The 23,497-nt window shown below is 50.0% G+C and overlaps 1 protein-coding gene across 11 annotated transcripts in view; it reads right to left on the bottom strand.

The window, feature by feature from the left end:
* Positions 1-23,497, bottom strand: part of DNM2 (dynamin 2) — a 65,312-nt gene that overhangs the window by 23,415 nt on the left and 18,400 nt on the right. For 4 of the 11 annotated variants that reach the window (XM_030545885.1, XM_030545883.1, XM_030545889.1 and 1 more), the window contains exons 3-14: positions 15,255-15,404; positions 14,728-14,931; positions 13,882-13,980; positions 13,394-13,554; positions 12,449-12,591; positions 11,599-11,734; positions 10,674-10,741; positions 9,256-9,394; positions 6,055-6,141; positions 5,531-5,601; positions 3,293-3,344; positions 2,481-2,492 (exon numbers count right to left, since the gene is read on the bottom strand). In XM_030545885.1, coding sequence (XP_030401745.1) covers positions 2,481-2,492; positions 3,293-3,344; positions 5,531-5,601; positions 6,055-6,141; positions 9,256-9,394; positions 10,674-10,741; positions 11,599-11,734; positions 12,449-12,591; positions 13,394-13,554; positions 13,882-13,980; positions 14,728-14,931; positions 15,255-15,404 — 1,322 coding nt within the window. Of the gene's footprint in view, positions 1-2,480; positions 2,493-3,292; positions 3,345-5,530; positions 5,602-6,054; positions 6,142-6,766; positions 6,906-9,255; positions 9,395-10,673; positions 10,742-11,598; positions 11,735-12,448; positions 12,592-13,393; positions 13,555-13,881; positions 13,981-14,727; positions 14,932-15,254; positions 15,405-23,497 lie in introns of all 11 variants that reach the window. The other 7 variants (XM_030545890.1, XM_030545884.1, XM_030545888.1 and 4 more) reach the window with 3 other exon arrangements.

Genomic DNA, 23,497 nt, shown 5'->3' with positions numbered 1-23,497 from the left:
CACAGACCAGCGGTTCTCAAACTGTGGGTCAGGACCTCAAAGCAGGTCGCGACCTCATGTTAGTGGGGTCACCAGGGCAGGTTTAGACTTGCTGAGGCCCAGGGACAACGCCCAAGGGCTTTAGGACTCAGATTCCAGACCCCTGTCCAGGACTGAAGCCCTTGGACTTTGGCTGACCCACCCCCACAGACCTCTGCATGTTCAGGCTTCAGTCCCCCCTCCTGGGGTCATGTCATAATTTTTACTGTTGAATGGGAGTCGCACTGCAATGAAGTTTGAGAAGTCCTGCCATAGGCTAAGTGGCCAGATGCCTCAGTTATTCAACCCACACCAACATCTAGTGGGTCTGAGCAGTGGCAGTGAGGCAAGGAACCCAGCTTTCTACTCCCAGCTGTGACACACTCAAGCGAGACCCTTCCCCTCTGCGCCTCAGTTGCTCCATCACGTGAGGGCCAATGCTTATAAAGCTCTTTGGAGAGAAGTAGTGCCAACCACCCTACTTAGCCAATCCCAGTTTGGACCAGGTCGTGCCTGACGCTGGATTCAGAGGCAGTTTCCAGTCCACGTGGAAAAGGAGGCTGTTACCTTCCTATTAAGGTGGTGGTGTTAGAGCTCCTTTTACCTCCGTCCCATCACAGCCTCGTGAGGAGGTCTGGCAGACAGAAGTGGTCTTCTCACAAGCTATTCCTAAGGTGCCTCCAGTGTGTCTGTGTACATCTCCAAGGGAACACTGGGGAAAGGACGTTTTTGGACGCTGCAAAGTACCAGCAGGGCCACCCTGACCATGGTTAAAGACTCCTCCAGCCAGAAGCAACATGTATTTCCATTTTCCTGGGCAGTCCGTGAGATTTGAGCCCCAGGTACACACAACCCACCCCCTCCAGAGGGCACTGTTTGTTCCGAGGCGGCAAATTGGTTTTCATTCAGTAGAGACCTCACCCTCCCTTAGAAGCGAATACACTTAAAGGAAAAGCCCTATTTGGCAGCTGTTCGTACAGGCAGGCAAGTTACTCAGTTCTTCCTTACACAAAAGGATCCTCTGAGTGGCTCTTCCCCACGGCAGCTGCCAGGGGGCAGACCGCTGCCAGAGAGGGCAGTTTGCACTGGTGCAGCTCACTCTGATTTCAGGCAGGGTTGGGTGACACCAGCCATTTCTGCTAGTGCAGCTGCTGCAGCGGATGGAATGCAGGCAGCTCCCAAGGCTTAGGAATTTGAGGTAGCAGTGCTGTCAGCCAGCCGGCCAGCGACCTGCCCCCACCCCGTCAGCCAATCTTGCTCACTAGGTTTACCCACACTTACTCCAACTCATGCTCTGCTTCCCATGAGAATCACAGAACTGGAAGGGACCTTGAGAGGAATCTAGTCCAGTCTCCTGCACTCAAGGCAGGGTTAAGGATTATCTAGACCAGTGGTATTCAAAGCCAGTCGCCACTTGTTCAAGGAAAGCCCTTGGCAGGCCGGGCCGGTTTGTTTACCTGCCGCATCCGCAGGTTTGGCCGAGCGCAGCTCTCACTGGCTGCAGTTTGCCACTCCAGGTCAACGGGGGCTACGGGAAGCGGCACAGGCCAAGGGATGTGCCGGCCACTGCTTCTCGCAGCCCTCATTGACCTGGAGCAGCGAACTGCAGCCAGTGGGAGCAGCAAATCGGCTGAATCTGTGGACACGGCTGGTAAACAAACCAGCCCAGCCAGCCAGGGGCTTTCCCTGAACAAGCGGTGGACTGGTTTTGAGAACCACTGATCTAGACCATCCCTGACAGGTTTTTGTCTAACCTGCTCTGAAAAATCTCCAATGATGGAGATTCCACAACCTCCCTGGGCAATTTATTCCAGTGTTTAACCACCCTGACAGCTAGGAAACCTAAGTTGCCCTGGCTGCAATTTAAGCCCATTGCTTCTTGTCCTATCCTCAGAGGGCAGGGAAGTGTCCATAATGCATGTACTCCAGCCATACCCTTTCCCCCCAAATGCCTCTGGGAACATGGAAGCAGGCAGATGGAGGGATAAGAGATTGAAGGGGGAATACGATCTCTCACTGCATCTGCCCTAGGTATTTCTATGGCTTGACCCCACCTTCAGGGCATCAACATCTCAGTTAAGGGCTGCAGCATTATGAACTAGGGACTGAGTTGCCCTCTCAGCCCAAGGCTGCTGGGTCCGTCCAGGGCAGGTAGGGGACAGCAGCAAGGGATTTCAGATGATAAACAGGCATTTCACCCTCCCGGGGCTGTTTGTGCCCTCCACTTCACACCTGTCTCTCTCCCCACAAGGTTTCCCTTTGCAGAGAAGGATCCTAACAAAGACACGCTGCTCCATTTGGAAGGTGCCTGCTTTTCTAGTCAGTAAGTGTACTCGGTTTTAAGAAGAGAGGTGCCACTTTCTTAGATTTGCGGGCGTGTTTGTTTTTTGTTTTTTTTAAATGGGGCGTCTCCATCACTAGGCTTCATCTATAGTTCACTATCATGCTATATGGGTACTTACCAATATCTCACCCTTTGTGTGCGCAAAATTAGGATTGCGGGTAAAAGAGGAAAAAAAGGACGAGGAGACAGAACAGTGAAGAAAACAAAGTGATGGAGGGGGAAGAAGAAGCAGGAAGCACAAAAATGGTAGAAAAAAAGCAGAAAAAAAACAGCAAAAGAAAACAGTTACATGCTATTAATTATATTTATACAGCGTTAATGTCCGTATGCACTACATACGGCAAGACTGACACCATGCAATGGGGACATTTCTAATCCTGTTCTCAAGTCATGCAGACTAAATAGCAATACCACTCAGAACTGGAAGGCTGTGTGGAGAGAGAGAATCAAGGTTTAACATTGCTACCTGGTACTTTCTGATGCTAGCCTTCCCCACGCCCATCCCCTGCTAGACATCTGGCTTGTAATAAGATGGGGCACATATTTTACACATGCCCTCTGGTGCTGTTTTCCATTTGCCTAGACTATCTGTAAGCTAGGAAGGTTCAGATGTAAAGATCTATTACCCTAAGAACGGATGCAGGTGAGCAGCTAGCTATATAGGCATTTGGAGGTTCTATGCCTTGCAGCATATACTTGTATTTTGTGTCTGCAAATACACAAGGTAAAATAGAAACCCCTGCACCTTCAGACAGGGGGATAGTGCGGCAACTGGTCTGAATTCAGCTCTCCAGAGACTTCTGGGACTGCAAAATGCAGCTCTAAGATTGTACCGAATAGGTTTACATGGCTTCAAGTGGGACCCAAACATACTCAGCCATTTCTACCTATGCTACCAAGAGATGAAGTTATTAAACTGATGTATAGTACCTGATTGGGGATGGCTCTTTTCTTGTTCAGCTGGGTGCTCCTCTGCTGGGCACTGAAATAAAAAAAAAGCAAACCAGCTTCACACTGACAGCACAAGGTGACTGATAAACACTCAGCTACTGTGGCCGTTGAGACCCAGCTTGCATTCACTGGCTATCGTCTACATCAGCAGGTTGCTTGCAAGGTATGACTTAGCACGCTTAGTTAAGTCAGACAGCGAGGAGAGGAGCGGACTAGGGAATGCCTTGTCTTGGAGGGGTAAGGCCTGCTGGACAGAACACAACACCGACAGTCTCTTCTGATGGCATCTGAGGCCATCCGAGCTCTCCACTAACAGCCAATTGAACGTGAGAGGCTAAGAGATTTCTGAAGTGTTCTGTTTATCAGCCGCACAAGCCAGCAGCGCTCATGGGGCACCAGGGGGCTTTCAGAGCAGTGCAGCGCAGCTGGGGAGCCTCCAGGTCAGAGCATCTGGCTGATTCACTCTAGCACAACACTCCCTCCTGGACATCCAGCAGCGACTACAGCTTGTTGTGCAAGAAGCGTCACACGTTAGCTGTATCTGGCCATTAACAGGGCAAGAGGATAAAGAATTCAAGGCCTTGGCAGTGAACTCAGCCATGCTCAGGCTATGCCCATCACCATGGAATCCAAGGGGGTAGGTAGTTTGAACATTTCTGCTCTGTATTAGATATTTGAGATGTAGCTACAGTCCTTTTGCTCCCCATGCTGGCACGGGGCATGCCTGGGGGTGCTGCCCAGAGCTTCCAAGCCTAAGACTGCAGTGGCAGGTAGGAGTTTGCTGTGGAAGCTGTGTCTGAAGGAGACTGGCAGATGGCCAGGGGAAATCCAAGGGTGTCTTTGCAGGCCAACACTTGCAGTTAAGTTGGGTGCAACTGACTAGATTCTGGACGTGCTCCTGAAAGCTACAGGAGTAACTGATTCACAGTTGCTCCCTCACAGTCTGGGAGGCAGGACTGTTTGCCAAATGCTCAGCATCACTCCATGAGGCGCTCAGGCTCTGTCTACTTTAAAAACAGCATTCACAAGCCTGTTCCAGCTACTGTAACCGCATCCTTTGGCGCTGCTGAAGGTAAAGGCAAGCAGGAGTCCATTCCCACAAGTCACCCAAGTACATACTGTTTCTGACAGGCACCCACCCTGTTGTCAAGTGCTGCTCAGTGTAACAGCTGGGTGTGTTAGAGAAGATTCAGAAGAGTCCAGAGGAAAGAGTGAGGTGGTTCAAAGGAAAAAACAGGAAAAATTATGAGAGGAAGGAACAGTGAATGAAGTGTGAAAAGCAAAGAGACTTAAAGAGGCAGAAAAACCAGAGGGAAAACCAGAAATGAATCAGAAGGTGAGGAGGGAACCCTGACCATGCTGCCATAAGACAGCCCTTGGGTTGACTGCATTCACTCAACCAACCAGAGGGCGCTTCCATCCCTGGGGCTTGCCTACACGGGGAGTTGTTCCTGTTTAACTCCACGTATGGATACTCTCACTCCAGATACAGGCATCCACACGGGGAGTTAATCCACTTTAAAATTTACACTCTACCTTATTAGGGATTCATTTTCATGTGTAGACAAGTCCTTGGCTCTGTTCTTCCTTTGCTATGGGAGGTTTAGTTCATACCCACTGTATAGTTTGAGACATTAAAAGGTCTTGTCTGCTCTGGTGGACATTTAGAAGATCTCCATTTCCTTGGCCAAAACACAGGCAGTCAGTCAGTGACACTGAGACGAGCCCTACGACCCTTTCCCCTCCCCTCTGTCTGGTCCATTTTCATCTAAAGCTCTCTGGGGTAGGGATCTTCCTTACTCTGTACAGCACCCAGCCCAATGGTGCCCGAACCTTGGCTGGTCCCTAGGCACCGCACCCCTGCCCCCTTCAGGCAAAGGCCTGGAGCAAAGGAACTTTACCCAAGGCCCTGCAGACCAGACTCACTTTAGAGAAGCAATGGGAACAGCCCACGTGAAGCCAGTGCTGCCCCCACCAACTGCTCCCAGCCCTAAAGCGTTTGACTCCAGCCCTGCAGCCGTAACAGAGGGAGCCGAAGTCTCCGACGTCCACTGAACAGGTTTACAGCTTTCAGGACCGTTCAGCTCCTTGCCCTATGGGCTCTGCATAGCTGCTGTTACCCCCCTTAAACGCTCACTGATTACTTGCAATTAAGTGCCTTGGTTACCTAGAGGTCCTGCAACCCACACTTCCCAGCTACAGCAGGTAGACACCTACTTGGCAAATCCAATGAAGTCTTCATGGTTAGTGTTGATATAGGAGAGCTCTATGTCGATCAATAGTAGAACCTGGAAAGACAGAGACAATCGAGTCAGCTGAACACAGTAATAGGCCTACAATGAAAGTGCCACTTTCAGCACATCAGGCGTCAGCACTGGTCAATCAAAGCTGCTCCCCAGCACAGAGACTTGCCTGGAAAGCCCTGCACACTGCTGCAGAGATCAACAGTGGCAGCAGAAAGGTGCAGTTTGAATTGCTACCAGCAGAGGGTACTGTAGGATTACTGGTGCCCTGAGCAAGAGGTGTGCTGGGCTCAGAGGATTTGCAAAGTGGAGCAGGATGTTATTTTACCGCATGGCTCTGGTTGGAGTGCCAGGCTCTCCCCAAACAGCACTAAGATCAGACACCCTTCTGTCCTGAACAAGTCACGTTTTATGTCGCCCTCTGCATGAATCACAACCCTCAAAGTGCTGGATGCATCACAGGACAGACATGCTCCCTGCATCACAAGAGGAGCTTACCTGGTCCTTTGTTTTTCCTTCCCGTTCCCTGATGTAAGTGGTAACAATCCTCTCTGTCTCCTCTCGTAATCTGGGGTAGGAGCCAAGCTGAGAAGCAGGGAGTAAGAGTGGAAGATTAGATCATGGCAGCCATCACAGTAGTCACAAAAAGCTTGACACAGAAGCACTCACAAAACTGAAGAGGGCAGGAAAAGACTGGACTAACCCCCAGTTGTGTCAGTCGGACAGAAGTGGGGCTCAGAGGACAGAAAAGAAAAGTCAGTTCTCTGCTGTTTCTGTAGAGATTAGCAGGATCAGCTTTTGGTGGGCCTTAAAATGGTGTTTGGCAAATGTACTGTCTCTTTCCCACTCCCCACAGGTAAGAAGATCACCCAAGCATGAAGCCTGGGCTAATGCTAAGCGAGGTGACCAAAATTCTTTTCCAGAGATACTGGCCCTCAGCTATTTCAGGAGCCTTTTTAGCTGTTGTTGCTATGGTGTGAAGCAACACCTGTGCAATATGTCTCTGCAGGACCCATGCCAGAAAGCCAAGTTAACATTAGGAGTCTAGACTTGCAGGTGTGTCCTTGGCTGAAGGTGTTCAGATGTCCATGGACACAGATCCCCAAAACGTTAGTTTAATGGTCTCAAACTCACTTTGATCAGCTGGGTCCTGCGAGCCAGTACATTCCAGATGTTCAGATTAGACAGAGGAAGAATTAAGACCAGTTACCTTTTCCGCACACTTTTTAATGACAGTGGCCAGCTCTGAGACCACCAGATCAACACACTTCAGACTGGGCTCTTTGAGTTTTACAATCTGTTTTTTCACTATAGCTTCAAAAGCCATGTCAGGTGTGAAGAGCCCCGTCCTGCCTCATGCAGAGCACAAGAGTGGAAAGAGGAGACACCAAAAGGCACGCAGGGTGGAAAAAACAGCAACCAAGACAGAAAGAAAAGAAAATGAGATAAAAAAGGTTAGTAACATGCAAGGGAAAAGCAGCAGCACTTCCCCCAGGAAATTCCTTCAGTTTCCTCAGATTCGTTTTAAAAATACATTTAATTAATTTACTATCAGGTTCTTAATTCACTTTGTTAAATCCTGGCCTTCATAAAGATCCAATTTTCATTCTCTGGCTCACCACTGCTGTGCCCCTTATGTGATCATTTACACTGGCACAAAGTGACTACAATGGGGGGACGATGGTGAATCTTTCCCACGCCCTGGCGTTTCCAGGAGCCAAAAGTACGTGATGGCATCCCACCGGCACCTGAGCCCTGAAAGTCTTGCTCAACTGGGTCTTTAATAAAGGCAAAGGCTCCTCTGCTTCCTTCCCCTCCCCGCCCCACCTCCATGCCTTCAAGTTAGCAGCTGATCTAGCACCCTGCTAGGCTTCAAGGTCGCTGCTTTACCATGGGGAAGGGGACATTGCATGCTGCCCTCTGATGGCATGGAGCACCGGTTTCTCTCTTTAGCTGTTTGAGATAGCCTCTGCTATGAATCACATGGAAGTTGAGGGACAGGGGAGGAAGCCGACTGCTGCCATTTCCAGATTCCCCAGTCTAGTGGTTTATTAGGGCTAGAACCTGTTTCCAATGAATCAGGGCATGTGTCTAGACTGGGTGGGTTGTACTTGGTAGAGAACTGCTAGCGCCAGAGAAGCCCAGCTTGAACAAGCTGTTCTGATTTGATCTGGATTCCTGTGGAAGCAGACTAGCTGCCGATGAGAACTCATCTGCATGTTACTCCTGCAAGCTGCCATGTGGACTCACTACAAAGAAGTCTCTTGAGTTTTCCCCACCATGTCAGCTGGGACTGAAGGAACTTTGGCAGCAAGTGCTGGCTTTTCCATGTTACAGCAATCACTACAATCACAGCAAAACAGAGCACCACTCCTGATCCGCACACAAACAGCCCCCCTGCCCATGTCCTACAATACGAACCACTGGACAAGTGCTGAAGTTCTCTACTCAAGCAAGACACATTGGGAAGCAGGAGCTGGGGGCTATTTCACTTTTTGGAACGGCCTCAAAGTTGCAAACGGCCTTTTACTACGGACATAAGCACTTGTCTACCGGGCATATCCAGAACTTGACAGACTGGATCAGAGCCAGGGATCCATCTAATCCAGGATCCTGTCTCTGAACAGCTAATTTTTAGAGATGTGAATTTATTTATTTAGGAAATTTCCTCCATCTATTATTACCCTATCAAGCTAAAAAGCAGGGTGGTCCCAAGCAGCTAGTTATTAAATATGGAAGTGGCTGATTTATCCTGGGCTACTGCATAGTAGTAGAGTAACGAACACTTCCGGAGAGTGAGAAACCTTTTGAAATGGTGCTCACTATTGAGACGTCATTAACTGCAGGATTTATAAAACAAGCCACAATGAACGTGAAGATCATTTGCTACAATAGCTGCTTCCAGCTTTTGTTCCCATTCTCCACAGCTTCCCAGAGTGTAGCAAAGCAGCAGCTGAACTCACAGATGGAGAAGACACATGCTAAGACAGGCACCAGAACCCAGGAATAGCCTGCCCACCTGCCTGGCAGACTCCAAAGCGCTCTGAGGCAAAAGCCTCGGCAGCATCTGTTCCAATCTGCCACAGAGCACTGCAGCTGGAGGTCACAGGGACCTCGTTTGAGATCCTCCCATGGGGACAGAGCTGAGACTCTGTGCGCGTTAGGATAATCACCATCCCTAGCTCTTAGCACTGCTCATCAGTAGATCTTCAAGTGCCTTACCAAGCACGTCAGTAAGATGACCCCCATTTTACAAACGGGCTATGGAGGCCCAGAGAAGGGGAGTGACGCCCTGCAGGCCAGTGTCAGAGCTGGGAACAGAACCCCAGGCGCAGAGTCCCAGTTCGGTGCTCTATTCACTAAGCCACACTGAGACAGGGTCCTATGGTGCTGGGCGCGGCCTGGATCTTTATCATGATTGACAGCAGGGACAGTATTCCTCAGAACTGGGCAATGCCAGCATCTCAGGTGGGATGGAGGCATGCCCAGGGCCAGGCATGCCAATCAGCTGAGTGATGAGGTTTTCACATTAGGTAAGTGAGCAGGCTAGGCGTGAAGTGTCAGCGTGACCTTTTGCCTACACACATCCAGCTCTGGGGAGTTTTCCAGGCAGGAGAGGACATTGCTATGTTGGCAGCACACCTGCTTTGCCACCCGACTGATAGGAAGGGGCTGGAGAGGCTCCAGCGGGTTCAATACCTTACTGGTACACTGTCTAACTGTATTGATTAACTCCTGAATAACCAAGTCGACACACTTCAGACAAGGCTCTTTCAGCTTCACCACCTGCTTTTTCACAATGGCCTCGAATGCCAAGTCTGGCGTGAAAAGCCCCGTCCTACAGGCATCCACACGCAGGGGTGAGGGAGGGCAGAGACATGGCAGAGAAAAAACAAAATGGGTGAACAAGTTTAAAGGCAACTGTCTGTGACCTGATGAGAGAGCAGCAGAGACAGACATCAACTCCCTCCCCCAGACAGACAGGCCTCGATACCAACAGGACCTTCACTTGCGGATGTGCAGCCGTAATTCTCCCATGGAGCAGGGGGTGGGTTAAACCTCCATTGAGAGCACGATGCTGCTTTGTGACTTAGACACACACAAAGCTGCTCTCTAGCACATGGGATCTGGAGTCACTGCCTAGTGCAGAGACACTTAAGGCAATTTTATTGTAGGTCACATCTACGCTGCAAGTGGACAGGCCAGGAGCCTTTTCAACCTCATGCAGCATTTCAAGAGCAGAGTAGGCAATTCCAGAGTCAATATTCAGGCAGAACACACAAGTGGGACCAGCCCAGCAAGGCAGACATGCTAAGAGGAGGAGTAAGTCTATGGTGAGGCCTCTTTGGGATGATGAACTCAGCCCCGTCAGGCCGAGGGTTCGGTTCCCTAGTTCTCAGAGCTACATCCTCAGTGCAGCATGGATTAATCCAGACGCTCAGCCCAAGTGCAGCTCCGTCACTGAGCTTAGTCCGTGCCAAATGGATCTTCTTTGACAGCATCCCGGAGCCAGAAGTTCCCAAGTGCAACACTACAGTAAGAACCTAGATCCCTTTTCTTTTAGTTGGAAGTTTAGATCTCAAAACAAACTCCCCACATACTATTTTCTGTCCATTTGGGAAGATGCACAAGGCAATGGAGGAATTCTTTTATCCTCTGATTTCAAGGGACAACAGGAAACAGCAAAGAGTCCTGTGGCACCTTACAGATAGGAACAGGAAACAGATCTCACTCCTTTACTAAAAACTCTACCAGCAACACTAACAGAACCAACATTCAGAGTTTGCTCTTGGTTCTCAATAGAGATGGCTCCATCCCTACTCCCAGAATCAGAGTTAGATCAAATACTACACTGTGCAGACACATGGAAGAAAACTACATCGGCAACGTAACTGTTAACCATCTAATTCTCTCTCCCATTTCCAACTACAAACTGTGGTTGTAAACACCTTTTGCTTCCACATGACACACAAGCTGACTGTAGCTGTTCAGAACTGACAGCTACATAAGGTTCATGGTAGTGTTTATCATACAATAATGGCACAAACATGACTGAACTGCTTATAGGACAACAAGACGCGTGATTGGCACTAAAGATCTCCTGCTCCGATACTTGCCTTATGCCGTGGATGTTTTTAATTGCATAGCTAATTTCTCGCCTCAAGTCCTTTTCATCAAATTCCATCTAAAAAAGATGTTAGACAGTTAGATTATACAGCAAGGCCTTTCTGGGTTGAATCACAATCACAGCTCAGGCTTCTAACTGAAGGTGGCTCATGTTTAAACTGCTTTCTCGAACAGCTACAAGAGGCAAACATATGCCTACCTGTTCGTAGATGTAGCTAGCGTGCCATTGGTACCAAGTACTTCTGACCTGTAAAGAGACACTGCCCCTCTCCCCCAAGTTGCTTGCCACGTAGGTAAGCAGTAGAAAGGCTGAGTGAATGAGCAGTGAATTACAGCACATCTTGTTAGCACCCTGTGTATGACAGAGGTGCGAGTGGGGGTACAGCAGACTGCCCACCCTCCCATAAAACCTGATGGTTTTCTGTTTTATTATGGGGTGTCTGAAGTAGGTAGAACCCCTGTCAGCTGCCCTGCTTTATAAGTCAGAGGAGGTTTTGCTTACCTAGAAACATCAGCACCAACTGCTGATCTGCCACATCCCAGGACAGCTGATCCCAAAGTCAACATCCCATCCCTATGTCTTCTCAAGATGGACACAAACTAGCTTGTCTCCTCATCTCACAGCTCTGCTCTGGCAAAGATTCTTATGCTAAGCAGCAATGGACGAGCAGGAGGAGAGGGAGGTTCCTAACCAGCTCAGTGGTTTAGCTAAGCAGTAGATCAACCCAACACCATGGAAGGACGGTCAACAGACCCTTCTGCTGGCTGCCAAACAAGCAGAAAGCCTGAAGACAGGCACACACTCTGGAGATACTCCCCCAGCCATACAGCTGGCAACCAGTGACATTCTGCTTTGCGTGGAGAGAGGAAAACACCACTGCTGGACAGAAGAATTCAAACCAGCATTAGCTTTACCTTCACCAGCTCAAAGGGGAATCTCTCGTGGAAGATGCGATTAATTCTGGCACCACCTGAGAGTTCTAGTGTGTCCACTTGGTCTCCTGAGCCTTCAATCCGCTTCTCAAAGTCCACGCCAAACTGCTGGACCATCCTGCAAAGAACCAGCAGGAGTAACAGGCATTAGACAAATACGGCAAAGGCGGTAACAGATTAGCCATTCAGGCTACAGCCACACTATATTCAGAGCCATGCTAGCCATAATCTCTATTTCATCTGGGCAGGGCCATCGGAGAATTCTCTTCTACTTCCATGAATCCTATGGGGAAAGAATTTCTTCTCCCTTTCGCTACAATTAGGGAAACAAAAACAATTGTCATTCCCCTTCTTTCAGAGCTTAAGAACATACATGCTTGTTCTCTGCTTTTATACAAGGCTTTTGACCAGAAGGATTACACAGGAGATCCTTGTAGGCACAACAAATCCAAGACAATGCAGTTATTTGCCTGCAGAGCTTGTCTGCCAGGCATCGTAGCTACAGATTTCACGAGCCCTCACTATGTTCCCATCAGCCTAGCGTTGCAAGGTATTTAGTCTCATGTCCATGCCAACTCTGGGTGGCACCACCCGTTAAAGCTGGCACGTCCTGTCCCCACAATGCCAATTTCTAATGCCAGGTGCTAAGCATTGTGCATTTCCTTGGGATCAGCAGCCAGCTGGGATTCATACGCTTCAAGCAAAGAGCAAGTTAAATATGGACCTATGTTAAAACCCCTAAGTGTCAATTTCAGGCTAGACTCTCTCCTCATTAGCGAGGCTGGTCGAAATCCAGCACCTGTATATGAAAGAGGGGACTGGAGCAACATACTGTAACAAAGCTTTGGTTTTCCGTGTGGGGTCGTCAGGGCGGAAGTTCTTGTATTCCTCCACTTCCTTCTCCAGGGAGAGCAGCTGGCTCTGCAGCTTGCTGCGCAGCGAGGGCAGGGTATCACGGATGTGGTTGGTCAGTTGCTACAAGAGGATTGGAGAAGTGGTCAGCACTGCTGGTCCTCTTACCTGCGCGAGCTTCCCCTCACTACAAGCTATGTCGAGAATGGACAGGCAAGCCAGAGCCAACACTGCACAACAGGAGACTTGAGAAAATGCTTGTCTATGGACCAGGTTTGAATGCTTGTCTATGGACCAGGTTTGAATGCTTTCACTGAACTGGCCACTCTAAGATCAGAAATAAGTTATATAGTCCAGGTCTGCTACTGTTCATTTAAAGAGACAATAGTCAGTCAGTTTCAGAGATTTTACAGCAGTCTTAGGCCTCAAACCAGTCCCATTCTGCAGCTTTACAAGTCAGATTTTCCAGTTTTAAAGTATTTTGCCTTCTCCTGCTTTGTGAAAGACCCACACAACAAGGGGAGCTGACTATATGGGGAAAATAACAAAACTGACCACACGCTGGTGGCCAATTGTAGCACGTAAGCCAAGTAGAAGAGATTTCCCCTCCATTCTGTTGGCTACAAGCACCTTCAGTATTGCTTAGAATTCACACTAGAATGCACAGGGGTTCAGACAAGTGGGACTTTCATTAGTCATTCTGCAGATGGGGAAACCCAGGCTGGCCCAAGACCAGACTTACCCAAGATCACACATGATGATGTTTTGTGTGGGCTGGCCACAGATCCAATCTAACTTCTCATCTCCCGTTCTAATCCCTTGACAATGCGCTCCCCACTACAACTCAGAGCTGTGAGCAAACTGACCCTCCGCCTAAGCAAGTAAGTAGGGCCTATGCACTGACATTAACCTCAGGCTGGCCTACCTGGTTGAGGACTTTCTGTAAGTGAGGTGTGCCCATTCGATCTGCCATGTGCCTGTAGGCTGGGTGAGAAAGGAAGAACTTCCGCTCCGCGGCCAGGGCTGCTCTGATGTCCTTCTTGCCTTCTATATCCTTCTGGCTCCGGTTAACGACGCCAATGTAGCCTGCAATGGGACAATTCCACATGTTAGCTCTTTCTAGAGCTTTGCATAGCTGGTGCACCAACCTTGAACACCTGTGCACCCTGCAGGGAACCCTGGGGTTATTGATATAGTTATAAAGGTGAACTTTATACTACTTGCACAAAGGGGAATCTCTCCAAGAAGGTAACTAGGGTTCCCTGCAGAGCACACTCCCTGCTGGCAGGTACCATCACAGCTGCTGCAATGCAGACGGGCTCTGGGACTTCCCTGTCTTCTATAGATTGTGAAAGAGAGGAGTGTGTGGGGACCTCAGCAGAATGCAGATTGCATAAGGATGGTGATTTCTACCTCTTCTTAAAGGAAGCAGTTTGTTCTCCAGGATGTCTCTGGCATCTGTGCCCTCATCCATCAGGTCTAGTTTGGTGATCACTCCAATCGTCCGTAGGCCTGAGAGAGAGAGGGGTAGAAAGATCATTGGAGAAGCAGCTAATCAACACCACATCCCCTACTTTGCCAGATACGTTGAGAGCAGCTGACCAGGTCTGTAGTTAGACACGCAGAGACAGCAGCTCTGAGTTTCTGAAAGCAGGAGCAATAACCCTCAAATCAGCCTGCAGCACTCAAGTTGCAGTTTCAATGTTCACAGCTGGCTTGTGTGGCGAGATGAGCTAGTTATTAATTCCATGACTGGACAGTTTAGTGCATCAGCCTGAGTGACAAGAGTCACATAACTCGTTAGGCAAGACCTAAACGCGTCAAGTCACACCCTTCAGTGAAGGCTGTCAGCCAAGCAGGCCAACAGGTCACCGTGTGAGTCTGCCTGGAGGACTCTGGGAGATAAAGAACACACCTAGTGGAAATCAGAGGACAGGAGGGTGGTAGGAAGAGTGACATGGGGGGTGTGGGAGGAGATGAGGGACGATGACACACGACTTGTCAACAGGAGATCCGGCTAAAGCAACAACCACTGCCCTTAATGGGGCAGGAGAAGAGAGCCAGGATTTTCTTCCAAAGATTCAATGACATCAAGCTACCCTGTTCTAATAGGGCATTCCACTTGGCACAGCCAGCCAGGATTCCCCACAGTGGCAAGAGCTGCTCAGCAAAACACAAGGGAATCCTGGTATCCCCTCCCTTTGTTAAAGGATTCTGCAGCAGTTATGTTACCACAGCAGGTCAGCACGTATGTTTTACCTTGAGGATCTACTTCTTTAGCCATTTTAAGAGCATCCGAGTTCGCCAGATCCATGTTGGCTGGAGTCACCGCAAGAATCAGGCTGCTTTCTCGGCTGATAAACTGCAAGATCATGTCCTTGATCTGGTACTCAATATCTTGGGGCTGGTCTCCCACCGGCACCTTGGTGATACCCGGAAGATCGATCAACGTCAGATTCAGCACTGAGGAGAGAGGAAAGCAGAGCGCTCATGCAGTGTGAAGCGATGCAGAACATTTTATCCCTGCAGTGTATGGGGGGAAGGAAGGGGCGTGTGCAGGGGGTGCATAGAGGACCAGCTAGGATATTCTGTTTGTCCTCTGTAGATCACTGCAAAGCTTGCTGCTCGGGAACAGATCCTGGTCCTTGGGGACCTTCAAACCTCCCTCTGAGATGCTGTTTCTTTTCCATTCGTTGAAATGTCACACACCCCATTTCTCTAGTCTCTGCATTTAGAAGCCTGCAGACATAACGTGCTCTGATCAGAAGAATGCAAGTCTCACTCACCGTGTGGTGAATATACCCTCAAGTTGATGGGAATAGGAGAGATTCCTTTATTGGTTCCTGTGACCCGGTCTGTCTCTACTTCGATCTCCTGCCGAACCTCGTCAAAATCCGTGAACTTTTTGGATTTGCAGTGCAAAAACTCTGCATATTCTGGAAGAGATACACCCCCTTGGTTTGTAACGAAACACACTGGTTTGCAACTAGCCTTCCTTTACCAGCCCCAGTGTAAACAGACCCAGGCCCAGCAGACTTGCTGCTTACACCAACACTGAACGTGGTCCTTGCCCGCTGAAATTCAGCAATGCAGCATCAGCTCTGTGGGAGCCCATTGAGCTACACGCCTGAGAAGAGATGCTGGTGCAGAAAGCAGTCATGAAATCACACTACGCTTTGTGAGCATTATGGGGATTCAGACTGGAGGAAGGAAGTCAGGACAGTCTAATGCAGGAGAGTTGGGCCAATCAGGAGAATGCAGCAATGATTACAAGAGACTGATTCAAAGCCCCACCACATTCACCCACCCCCAGAAGGTGACACTGCCTCTCAGGAGCATGATGAGAGCTGCTTCTCTCAGTACTGTGGAACAGAGGAATGGCCATACTGGGTCAGATCAAAGGTCCATCCAGCCCAGGATCCTGTCTGACAGTGGCCAATACCAGGTGCCCCAGAGGGAATGAACAGAACAGGGAATCAGCAAGTGATCCATCCCCTGTCGCCCATTCCCGGCTTCTGGTAAACAGAGGCTAGGGACACCATCCTGTCCTCCATGAACTTATCTAGCTCTCTTTTGAACCCTGTTATAGTCTTGGCCTTCACAACATCCTCTGGCAAGGAGTTCCACGGGTTGACTGCATTGCGTGAAGAAACACTTCCTTGTGTTTGTTTTAAACCTGCTGCCTATTTATTCCATTGGGTGACCCCTAGTTCCTGTGTTATGAGAAGGAGTAAATTGCACTTCCTTATTCACTTTCTCCACAGCAGTCTTGATTTTACAGACTTCTAGCATATCACCAGGAAGTGACAGAATTATTTCTCTAGCACATCATTTCCAGTGATCTTCCAACAGCTACCAGAGGGGGGAGCACACCCTTCCAGAAACAGGGTTTCAGATCTTAACTCACAGCTAGAGCCAACCCTCATCTGCCTTCCTGTTTGCTACAAGCACCTTGCCTTCAAGTTCAGCTAAGCCTTTGGTGGAGGGACTCTGTTTATACAGCACAGAGCACAACTGAAGTGCTTGTTCCTGATTAGGATCTCTGGGTGCTTCCACAACAGGTTGCCTTGGGGAAGAAGAAATGGAGGCTGAGTTGCCTCTCCTTGTAAAGGTCCAGGAGCCCACACAGCAGAGGTTAGGGCACAGAGAAGTCGCTTTCCAAGGAGGACATGGGCCTGAGTTGTTTTGTTCCCCTACCCAGCCAGCAAGTTCTTAGATTGAGGCCCCTTTGTGCTGCACAGAGTGACAGTCACTGCCTCAAACAGCTGACCATATAAATAGATGACGGGTAGGAGGAGAAACCGAGGCACAAAGGCACAATTTTCTGCAGGTCCCCAGCATATCAGTGGCAGAGCTGGGAATAGGACACAGGCATCCTAGTGCTGCACACCAAGTACACTTGAAGAGGGGGTGAACTGCCATTTCGCTTTCAAAGGGAACTTCTATAGACGATTCCCCTGCAGAGCTTAGACACCAATAATCAACCTCTCTTCTCAAAGTAAGGCTGTAGACTCCACCTGCCTTTAAGATTCCAGGTACAGGGCACAGCACGGGATCTGCTTAGCTTCTTAATGAGCTAAAAGGGAATGTTGCTGCCTGCCATAAGCCACGGTAACTGCAGGACAATACAGATTTCTTTCATTATATTAACACTACAACACCTCTTACAGTGGAGCCCGGATTAGCCATGCAAACTGCTGCCAGCCCTCCACGCACTCCGTTCTGCTGTACACTACAGTTGCACTGCTCTATTCAAGACCATTATAGAAACAAGGCCACCCTTGAACGGAGATGATTCCTAGCGTCCATACTCTCTGTTGCTCTTGCGCCTCTCACATCAGAGGGCCCAAGGCTTGCCTATGTTTGACAGTTAATTTGGATTAAAGGTAAGTGGTGTGAAATTGAAATGCAAGAGCTGTTCCTGGATAGCTCCAGGTGTAGACACACCCACCGTGCTTTGTAGGTGGCCCTCTCTAGCCCAATAAAGGAGAAGAACAAGGAAGCCTTATTCTGTGGCGAGTGGAGCAGAGCCAGAGGTTCAAGCTGGCCAAACAGTCACACTTTGAAAGCCAGAAAGCAACGCAAGGAGAGGCCCAGAGATCATCCAGTTGTGTGTGTTTATTTGGGGCTGCTGATCAGAGATTAAGCCGATCTAGCAGTTTCCTCTGGCTAAGGCGGAAGGAGTGAGAGAGTGGAAGCCAGCAGGCTGTATAGGTTAAGGTTCCACCAGCCACGATTTTTCTTGCGGCCTCTGCGCTATTGGCAGCTGCTTTGATGTGGGCATGAAGTGAAGCTTTCCCTTCCAGAGGGGAAACGGCCCGTGGGTGAGATGTTAGCACACACTGGACGTTGGTTCCGGCCTAGTGCTAGCTGGTGAATCTAGACATCATCCCAGCCTTTGGTTGCAGAACGACTGTTTGCCTTTCATTCTCTGCCCATCATTTTAAAAACACTTGGTTGCTGAGTTTTTGAGCCCTGAAGAAAGGTCTGAGTCTAACCTGCCAAGACACTCATTGGCTGCATCTGAATGGCACCTGTGGACTGAAGAAAACAGATTGCAGCGTTCTAGGCTCAGGTTCTTATCAGCCCATCACAGAGGTGTGTGAATGCCAGGTGAGAGTCACAGCATGGCCACTGACAGAGCCCTTAGGGCCACCAAGCCAGGAAGGAGCAGAGACAGCTGAATGTTTATCCCATTCAGGGATCTATCGGTATTGCAGGTGTCACTGCCTGTTAGCCCTGCTTAGATCTGTGCTGACAAAAGTTCTACGTTAATTTCTCTTCCAGTGAGGAGCAGCAGGTTAGTGCAGTCCATTCTTTAAACACTAATCCTAGACATTGCTGGGAGGGAGGTGGGTCTCCTCCCAGAGGGGAAACTGAGGCATGGAAGCATGTCTGTCTGGGTCTCTCTCAGTCACACACTCACTCCCCCAGCTCTGCCACTGGTGTGTGTAGATTCTTACAATCCAAGTATAGGATCACAGGGACCATTGTGATCTAGTCTGACCTCCCATATAACACAGGCCAGAGAACTTCTAAGATAAACGTTTAGACTCCCCCACCCCCGACTCCCACTTCGATACCAAATGCCACTTAGACAAAATATACAGCATTGAGACAAGACCATCCCTCTGCTCTGCCCCCCCCAATCTGGGTGAGCAGTGCAAGGAAGGAGAGCCTCTGTTCTCCCCTCCCCCTAGGCACTAATGAATTTCAATAGTTGAACCAAGGAAAAGAAAGTCAGACAGTCTGAGCCTCTCCTGGGACCCCGTGGGTCACACTGAGGAGCCGTCTCATCACTGCTGTGAAGAGCCATTCAGTGAATGAGGCCAAGGGGTCTGCAGGCTGGAACCCTCTTGGAGAGCAGTCAGGCTAACTGGAAGGCCTGATGTTGGGGGCTACTCTCTCTCATGATACTGATGCCCCTAACTGGCACACTTGGTAACAGTATCATGGTACCACCCAGGAGCCCCCTCATGGCCCAGGATCCATTGAGCCAGGTGCTGCACAAACACAGGCCCTGCCACCAAGAAGGGGTGGAGGGTCTATCAGTGCAAGCTCATGTGACTCTGGGCCTGCACTGCCTCCATCTGGGACAGAGCAGCAGGAATCAAGCTGGTAGAAAGTCTGAGCTGCTCTGACCTCACTGGCATTTCCCAGAAACAGGTTGTTTTCTACATGAGGGCAATAAAATTAGGAAAAGGGTTTAAATCACTAACCCTGGTCACCTGCCTTCAGGGCCATCAGAGCAGGCAGGCAGGTTCTGCCCCGCTGGCACCCCAAAATAGGTGGCAGTTGCGGGGCACATTTCAAGCACTCCTTGTCTAAATTGCTCTGTGGCTTGCACCCATCCAGTCCCAGTACAGTCTCCATGCAGTCAGCGGAAGACAAGAGCGAACAACAGAGAGATACTGATTTGGGATTTAACAGCCCTTAAGTATTAACAAGAGCAGCATGACTCCTGGGAAATGCGAATGCCTCCACACCCAGCGTGTTCTGCACTCCAAGTAGAACTCTCCAGTCATCACTTGCCTGGAGCATTACACTAGCAGAAAAGGCAGCAAGATTTGACTGCAGCTGAAAATCACTTCCCCTCCTTTATCTATCAGCCAAGACCTGCCGCTCTGGTTTCGCCTTCTCCTGCAGCCAGCTACCAAACTGCAGGCACCAGCTGTTAGACAAAGAACCCTGGACTTGGGTCCGGGGAGATAAAGAGCTTGGAGGCTCATCTTCACCAGCCAACTATTTTACTGCAGAAACAGCGTTTAAATATTAACCCAGCCACATTCCTCCAACCTTGGGGACACCTTCGAATGGATGGTTGGCTTGAAATGGTTGAACTGAACTATGCTGGATGCACCAAAAGCAGCTGCTGCCTGTATGCACGCAGGGCAGCGAGCAAACCAGGAAGGTCCAACCAGAGAACTCTGGCCTTCTTTAAAAGACCTGCACAAGTCTCCTCAGCGCTAGCAACGGCGCCTGTGCTAAGTTCTAGATCAGTGGTTCGCAACCAGAGGTCCGGGGCCCCCCAGGGGGCCACAAGCAGGTTTCAGGGGGTCCTCCAAACATGACTAGTGTTCGACTCGCTAGGGTCCAGGGCAGAAAGTCAAAGCCCTGCCATGCAAAGCTGCAGCCCGGGGCCCCAGCCCTGTCACGTGGGGCTGAAGCCTGAGCAACTTGTTTTGTAGGGCTCCCTGTGGCACAGGGCCCCTGCTTGCTACCCCTAATGCTGGTCCTGGCCTTTGTATGCAGAAAATCAGTTATGGCACAGCTGGGCTGTGGCGTTTTTATAGCATGTTGGGGGACCTCAAAGAAAAAGGTTGAGAACCCCTGCTCTAGAGGAGTTTCAGGCCCCAATCCAAAGTTCACTGAAGTCAAGGGAAAGATTCTTCCATTGATTTTAACAGGCATTCAGCCCAACAGCTAGGACCCAGTACAGTCACTCCAGTGGTAGTGCAAGCAGCACTGCGTCATAGCAACACCAACTAATCCGACTTGCCTCCACTCCTCTGGAAACAAATCCATCACACTCCAGCGGTCCCTGAGGTTGGTCCTGTGCAACAGACTCTTCCCCAAGGGCTTGGCTACACCGGAGAGTTGCAGCGCTGGTGGTGACTTTACAACGCTGCAATTACTCACCGTCCACACTTGCAAGGCACATACAGCGCTGCATCTCCCTGGCTACAGCGCTGCATGTACTCCACCTCTGCCTGGGGAATAACAATTGCAGCGCTGGTGATGCAGCACTGCTCTGCCAGTGTGGCCACCAAAAGCGCTGTTATTGGCCTCCAGAGGTGTTCGGAGGTATCCCAGAATGCCTGCTCAGCCACTCTGCTCATCAGTTCGAACTCTACTGCCCTGGCCTCAAGTGACCTGCCCTTTAAATGCCCCGGGAATTTTAAAAATCCCCTTCCTGTTTGCTCAGCCAGGTGTGGCGTGCAATCAGTGAATCCTTCCAGGTGACCATGGCTCCACGCGCCAAATGAGCCCCAGCATGGAGCAATGGCGAGTTGCTGGACCTCATCAGTGTTTGGGGGGAGGCAGCTGTGCAGTCCCAGCTACGCTCCAGCCATAGGAATTAAATACCTATGGGCAGATATCAAGGGCCACGTTGGAAAGGGGCCATAACTGGGACGCAGTGCAGTGCAGTGCAGGATTAAAGTGAAGGAGCTGCAGAGTGCCTATTGCAAAGCCCACGAGGGAAACAGTCACTCTGGTGCTGCCCCCACGACCTGCTGTTTTTACAAGGAGCTGGACGTGATACTTGGGGGTGACCCCACCGCCAATCCGGGGACCACGATGGACACTTCAGAGCGGGGGGGGGGAGGGAGGAAACCGAGAGTGAGGGTACTGGGGTGGGGAGAGACACCTCGGAGTCCCAGGAGGCATGCAGTCAGGAGCTCTTCTCAAACCAGGAGGAAGGCAGCCAGTCGCAGCAGCCGGTATTTGGTGAAGGACAAGCAGAGGAGCGGGTTCCCAGTAAGCAGCTTTTATTTTCAGGATGGAAATGTTTCGGGAGAGGAGGGGGGTTAGGGCTGCATGCATGCATGCCTAGATGTGGAATACCCCATTGATGTGGTCTATCATGTTGCGGTAATCGGCCTCGGTAATCTCTTCAAAAGTTTCAGCCAGAGCATGGGCAATGCACTTGAGCAAGTTTATAGGGAGAGCCACGGTGGTCCTTGTTCCAGTCAGGCTAACGCGTCCGTGCCACTGTGCCGCAAGGGGTGGGGGGACCATGGCTGCACACAGGCAAGCTGCATAGGGGCCAGGGCGGAATCCGCATTGCTGTAGAAGACCCTCCCGCTCTTCCCAGGTGACCCACAGCAGTGAGAGATCTTCCAGGATTAACTCTTGTGGAAAATGTTGGGAGAGTGTTCATCGTAAGTGCCCCCTGCAGCTGTGTGCTTCAGGGCTGTGCTGGGGTTTTGTGCGCTGGGGAAAGCAATCAATCCCCCTTACTCACCATTTCGGGGCTCCTGTGGGTTATGTGTGCTCTCTTTGGTATGGGAAAATTATGCTAAAGTGAAGACTGTAAACTCCTTCACTGTGTGGGAATAACTGTCTGAGATATAAACAACGCTGTTTCTGTTAACTGTTGCCTTTTTTGCCTTTCCACAAGCGACCTTGACTTCTCGGCTGCCTGTGTTATCAACAGCTCAAAGACTCCAAAAACTGCGGAAGAAGCCGCGAAAAAGCAAAGATGACCTGCTGCAAGCAGTTATGGATCACTCTGCCAGAGAGAATCAAAAACTGCAGGACTGGAGGGAAAGGGAAAGCAGGATCCGCCAGAGAAACGCAGCGGCCAGGAAGAAAAGCACAAAGCAGCTGAAAAGCATCCTGGCACGCCAAGCGGACTCTATCCAGGTGCTGGTAGCCATGCAGGCAGAGCACTACCACACGGCCCCGCCCCCACCCCGTCCCAAAGCTCTTTCCCTTGTGCCCCAATGTCAGCTCCAAACCCCCTACCCCAGCATCCAGGTTCTTACCTCCACCAGCTGCCTCCAACACCTGTACGTTCACCAACCCGCCCTGAGAACTACAACTCTTACCCTCTGCACTCAACCCCCATCACTATGCAGTATTTTCATCCTGAAGAGCAGCAGTCATTGCACAGCACTCCAGATAGGGCATATTCAAACCTGTGACTGTACAGTTCCCCACCCCACCCCACCCCCCTGCTCTTTTAGGTTCCCAAAATGTTGTGCGTCTGTCAATAAAGTTATTTTCTTTTCAATAAATGAATTCTTGGCTTTGAAAACAGTCTTTATTATTGCAGAAAGTCAAAGATACCTTAGAACAGGAAAGAAACAGGCACTGCAAATCAGCTTAGGAAAAACAGATTCCTACTAACATTGTAACCACTGCACTTCACTCCCGTGCAAGGCACCAAACATTACTGTTGGTTTTCAGCCTCAAATTCCTCCTTCAAGGCATCCCTGATCCTTGAAGCCTTGTGCTGGGCCTCTCTAGTAGCCCTGCTCTCTGGCTGTGCAAATTCAGCCTCCAGGCGTTGAACCTTGGAGGCCCATTCCTGACTGAATGTTTCACCCTTCCCTTCACAAATATTATGGAGGGTACAGCACGCGGATATAACCTCAGGGATGCCACTTTCCCCCAAGTCTAGCTTCCCATACAGAGATCACCGGTGCCCTTTTAAACAGCCAAAAGCACACTCCACAGTCATTCAGCACTGGCTCAGCCTGTAGTTGAACCGGTCCTTGCTCCTGTCAAGCTTCCCTGTATATGGTCTCATGAGCCAAGGCATTAACGGGTAAGCGGGGTCTCCAAGGATCACAATGGGCATTTCAACGTCCCCTACTGTGATCTTCCGGTCTAGGAAAAAAGTCCCTGTCTGCAGCTTCCTGAACAGACCAGTGTTCCGAAAGATGCGTGCATCATGCACCTTTCCAGGCCAGCCTGTGTTAATGTCAATGAAACGCCCACGGTGATCCACAAGCGCCTGGAGAACCATAGAAAAATACCCCTTCCAATTAACGTACTCGGATGCTAGGTGGGGTGGTGCCAG

Source organism: Gopherus evgoodei, unplaced genomic scaffold, assembly GCF_007399415.2.
Source record: "Gopherus evgoodei ecotype Sinaloan lineage unplaced genomic scaffold, rGopEvg1_v1.p scaffold_40_arrow_ctg1, whole genome shotgun sequence".
Lineage (NCBI taxonomy): Eukaryota > Metazoa > Chordata > Testudines > Testudinidae > Gopherus > Gopherus evgoodei.
Note: the sequence above shows the minus strand (reverse complement) of the source record. Positions and strands in the feature narration are given on the sequence as shown.